Below are 5,420 nucleotides of genomic sequence, written 5' to 3'. Positions count from 1 at the left end.
AAAAAAAAAAAAAAAAAAAAAAAAAAAAAAAAAAAAGAATTACTTAAAAGTATATATGCAATTGGAAGAGGGCTAAAAGGAAACAAAATTAAAACAATTATTACATGGTGAAAGGATTAGCAATGTAATATTTTTGGTTTTGTTTCCTTTAACATTATAATATTTTAGCAATTACTAAAAATCAAAGTGAGAAAAATATGGCATATCTTTGACATTCATATTAAGGAAAATGCTATGCTGCAAATACATAAGCTATTTTTCTCATTCTTACTTAAAAATCCCAATAGGTCTATGCCCTATTCTTAAGGCTTAGTCATTCTTTATGACTTTGATTGCTGTGGTATTCTTTGAAAGTCAGAACAAAGTATGTATTTATTGTTCACTGGCTGTCCTTCCTGGTTGCTCATATCGCAGCCAGATTTTGATATATCAGCATTAAGGGCTATTCTTCTATGTTAACTATTAGGTGCAGAGCCTTATAACAGTCATGCAAACTAGGGTTTAGGATTGACTTCATCTTATGAAATTTTTGAGGAGCTTAACAAGGAGAGGAGATGGACCAGGGTAGCAGAGTCATAATACTCTATAGTTCTCTTGGAACTGTACAGCCATATTATAAATTGGTGATCAAGGCCTCAACATTTGGCTGAAAAAATTTAAAGTAGACATGAACAACTGCTTACTAGGGCCTAATTTTTTTTTTTTTTTTTTTTTTTAGTAAAATACTCTAAATCTATTTTTGTGAAATAAGACCTTGCTCTGTGGAATCATTAGGTATAACCAACTAAAAGGTTGGAGATGTCTAAAAATAATTTTATAATGAGAACTTTATATTTAAAGTCCATTTCTAGTTTGAGATGATAAAACCTTGCTCTTGCTATATAGGAGCAGGTTTTTCTTTTCTATAGTAGGACAGACATCTGATCTATCTCAAAATTTTATCATTAACATGTAAGTTAAAAATTAGGACACATCTCTGTTTTATCCTACCAGAAATTATATGGCTGTGATTCATCAAGACAACATTCATTCTCAATCTTTCTTATGGTATATTATGATGTAGGTTTTCTGTGCCCTTAATAGATAGGTGTGTATTTGAGCTAGATTATTCTGATAGATATGTGGAGAATGGGATGAAGGAAAGACAACACTGGAGACAGGAAGACCAGGAGATTTTACATTAATTGAAGTGACTGGCAATAAGTTCCCAAGCTACAGCAGTGTATATATAATTAGGGTGGAGAAAAGAAAATGGATTAGAGAAATATTTAGGATGCAAAAGCTGAGTAATTTAATAATAAATAGATAAAGTATGTGGGATGATAGACTCAGGGATGTTGAAATGACCAGTTGATAAAGAGAATGTAGAAGGAACATAGTTTGGGGAAAGATGATGAATTGCTTTTGGACATGTTAAGTTGGGAGGGCCCAGGAACATTCAAATTTTGTTCTGTAGCTAGAATTTTAGTATGTAATTCTGAAGCTCTAGGAAGAGATCTGGGCTAAAATGTGTAGAGTGAGAAGAGTAGTGGGCAAAGAACAAGTTCCTGAAGAATACCAACAATGAAGGGACAGGAGGAAGAGGAACCCATGAGGAAACTAAGAAGGAATGGTCAGCTTTTATTAAAACCAATCTAGTTAGAGCACAGCCTTACAACACCAAACCTTCACAGATTTGGATCTCCGCATCTACCAGCCACCAAAAAAAACCCCCAGAAAAGCCCAGTCTAGTCCAGTGTTTCAGAAATCAAGAGTGTAGAAAGTGCCAAATGGAGCAAGTGTTCCAGGAATATCTGAAATCACAAATAAATAGGTAGAGAAAAACAAGTGAATCTTATTTAATGTTCTTCTCTGCTCTGTCCTAGGGCTTGTTACCTCGAGGTGAGAAGCCCAATCCTTTGAGGCAAAAGAATGCCAAGGTGAACCAACTTCTCAAGGTTTCCCTGCCAAAGCTTGCCAATGTGCAGCTCCTAGATATAGATGGGGGCTTCGTGCACTCGGACGGTGCCATCTCCTGCCACGACATGTTTGATTTTCTGCATCTCACAGGAGGGGGCTATGCAAAGATCTGCAAACCCCTCCATGAACTGATCATGCAGCTGTTGGAGGAAACACCTGAGGAGAAACAAACCACCATTGCCTGACTGGCTACCATCAGTGTTAATAGCATCCCAGCTTCCTCAGATCAGTTATATCACTGGCACTACAGAATCCTTCTCTTTCTTAAAGCACTTTGCATTGTAGAATGTTCCTGGATGTTCATATCTAGTGTTTGAAGGGGAGGAGGGATTTAAACTGGTCTTGTACATAGAAGGTTTGTTTGACACAGGAAAAAATTAGCCAAGGAAGATTGTTGTTTAAATTCATTTGAAACCAGAGGGGACTTTTTAGTTGTATGTGTGACACATTTATTGAATTATTGCTGTTTTTCGTAGGACAGCATCGAACCTAAATACTGAATAATATGAAGATTCTTTACTTGGCCTTTCTTTCTATGGATTATGTCGTATATAATAATCATCAGAATCACACCTACTTGGCTTTAAAACATGGTTTTTTCCAGCTTTTAAGGTTTATAATTTAGCCTTTTGTTTTCATTTTGCTTTACTCATATGTATACTCAATGTTTAACATCAGATTGAACATGCTTGTCATTCAAATATGGGAGATGCTGTAGTTACAAGTGAGTTTGTTCCACTCTCTTGATCTTTCCCATACTTAGCAGTGAAAAATAGGTTTTGCCCCATTCAGAGGACTCTTTGGAGGGTATTATTTTTATGCTGCTGAATATCATGTTTATAATAGACCCATGCATGCAGCCTTTCCTCCCCTTTTCCCTCATTCCTTTTTTTTTTTTTTTTTTTCTTTTTTTTTTTGGTCCTTGTTAACATTACAAACTTTTAACACATTTTTGACCTAGGAGCTCTGTTGCTGCAAGTATAAGTCCCCAGCCACTTACTCTCATTATATTACTAATATATAACTCATTCTTGTGTGGTGTGTGTTCTGTGCTAGAGTCTGTGTAGTGCTATTCATATTCAGAGTTCTGGTTTGGTTTGCTTCTTTTTCCCTTAAAACCTGTTACAGTTTCCTTTTTTAGAAAAAAAAAATCAGAACTCTGTTTTCCATTCCATAATGCCTGATATTATTTCAAGTTTTATAGTATTTTAAGGTGTACATTTTATTTTTTTATTGGCTTAGTTTTTAAATTATGTCAGTTCAGAAAAATTTGGCTTTTTCCATGGGGAAACACATGAAACTGCTCTTCACAATAGACATTCTACCATTATCCCACCATTTTAGTAAAAAACTAAGTTCATTTAATTTTTTAAGGTTCCCCATTAATGTATCTTCATCTGAGAATTTGTTTCAAGAGAGAGCTTTATAATCTTAATGTTTGTTGAGCTATAAGAACTGCCATTTTAAAAAAATAATGGGACAACAGATGGTTTATTGTTCAGTATACCTATGGAATATGTATGAACTGGATCTGCAAGCAGATATTTTAAACTGGACCAGGTGGGTATTGAAGTAACCCATCAAAATGTGCTCTGCAGTGATTCTGCTTAATGTTCAATTTTAATAACTAAGTTATGTGTTTTATATTATACTTACAAGGCAAATGGCAGTACTTTTGTGTGTTGGAGGAGGGTTGCAGATTTGTGCTAAGATTCTCTTCTGTTTGAGAAGGATAGAACTTGGGCTGATTTTTTTCTTGGCAAGCTTCTAGGAATTATTTTGGTTTTGTTTTTTTGTCTTTTTTAAAAAAATACTTTTCTGAATGTATCATGTCTTCATTAATAACAGAAAATACAAGGGTACTTCAAAAAGTTCATGGAAAGATTCATATTATGATTTCATTTTTCCAGAGACTTTTTGATGTACCCTCATACACATGGTGTTTACTAAACTTGTTTACTATATTAAAATTTTTTTATTTTTAGTAGCCCAGGTTCATGACTTTGTCAAGACAGGCTTTTTCTTAGGTGAGGTATAGTTGTAAGAGGAGAATTAATTAAGCCAGGATTTTGTGTGTTTCCTATCCAGGTATTCTGTTTGTCAGAGGGTGGCGTTACAGTCCAAACAAATCCATTAGGTTATTACTGTAGCATGCGCTTTTAGCTCCTCTCCTGACTGAGGATCAAATATTCCTTTTGTGAGCTGGCCTTCAGCTCCTTTGCTTTGTGTATAAACTTCAGATGTTACTACATTTTATATCTACCAGAGCTATTCAAGCAATAGTATTTGAACCACTAGCCTTTTAAATAAAATTCTTCCCCATTACTAACATGCAGATATTGAGTCCACTTTCATTTCTTGCCAGATTTCTTTGCACTGCTTTAGGCAAAAAGTGTTCATCTATATTCTTTGATTAATATCCCAGTTTGTTTAGTGGGAGAACTTATTGCTTATTAGTCTTTGTACTTTTTTTTAAAATATATAAATTTGATGCACTGTCCAAGTGAAATGTCCTAGTTGTCATTGTGATTAAGGGGCCAACTTTCCAGGCAGCTAGCAGAGCATTCTGTTCCTCTCCCAGCAAATTTTAATTCCTTTGCCCACTCATTCCTGCTGCACTAGATAAATGGCAGCCAGTGATGAAACTATAAAGATGTCTGTGGTCTTATCCCAAATGAAGATGTACTGCCAAGGGTGTCCCAGGGCAGGTTGTTTTGCTGCCCATATATTTTAGATTGCCATGGGCAGTGCTCTGGCTACCACCTTGGGTGTATTTGGACTGTTGAGGACATCTGCCTGCCTAAACCTGAATCTTTTGTCAAAAACCTCCAACAAAACAAATTTTGAGCAGCTCATGCCCTGCTCTTAAGAATTCTGTCTCTCATGGTTAAAAAAAAGTTTCAACTTTTTTTTTTAAACCTAGCCACTGTTTACAGTTGTATGCTAAAGACTGAAATATTGTCTGCTGTGGTGTATTAGCATTGCCAATTTTATATTTATTGCAGTGAAGAAGAATCTAAAAATAGATGAAATTGAGGAGCATGTCCACGTTCCTAAATCTGTGTGGGTGCATGTGGAAGAAGTGAGTTGGGGCCTCTTGAAAGGAGGCTTTTTGGAGAGGGGTCCCCCCAAGCTTCTCCTTGCTGTTCCTGCTTGGGGATCACTGCTGCTAGCTGACTGGACCTCCCCAACAGAAGTTTGTGATTCTGCTTTGGCAAAGTTTCATTGACTAGTAGAACTCATTCTGTTTTAGTGTAAATTTCAATATAAATGTAAACATTTCGCTCAAACTTGCTGATGTCTTTCTTTCCTTTATCATAGTTTGGATTTCAAGGGAAAAAAGAAGGGATGGTTTTTTCTTATCTTGTCATAAATAATTTGCATGCTTAGATCATCCTGCTTTTTTTTTTTTTTCCTTTTTGTCTTTTTTACTGACTGGTAATGGGATCGCAACCCTTGGT

The 5,420-nt window shown here is 35.5% G+C and overlaps 1 protein-coding gene across 1 annotated transcript; it reads left to right on the top strand.

Annotated features, from left to right (window-relative positions):
• Positions 1 to 1,865: 1,865 nt before the first annotated feature.
• Positions 1,866 to 3,762, top strand: PAFAH1B2 (platelet-activating factor acetylhydrolase 1b, catalytic subunit 2 (30kDa); the record flags this gene model as incomplete). Its single annotated transcript, XM_008594038.1, has 1 exon — positions 1,866 to 3,762. A coding segment is annotated over one exon (279 nt), but the record flags the coding sequence as incomplete, so codon positions are not given.
• Positions 3,763 to 5,420: the final 1,658 nt, after the last annotated feature.

This window comes from Galeopterus variegatus, unplaced genomic scaffold, assembly GCF_000696425.1.
Source record: "Galeopterus variegatus unplaced genomic scaffold, G_variegatus-3.0.2 Scaffold10036, whole genome shotgun sequence".
Taxonomy (NCBI): Eukaryota; Metazoa; Chordata; class Mammalia; order Dermoptera; family Cynocephalidae; genus Galeopterus; species Galeopterus variegatus.
Note: the sequence above shows the minus strand (reverse complement) of the source record. Positions and strands in the feature narration are given on the sequence as shown.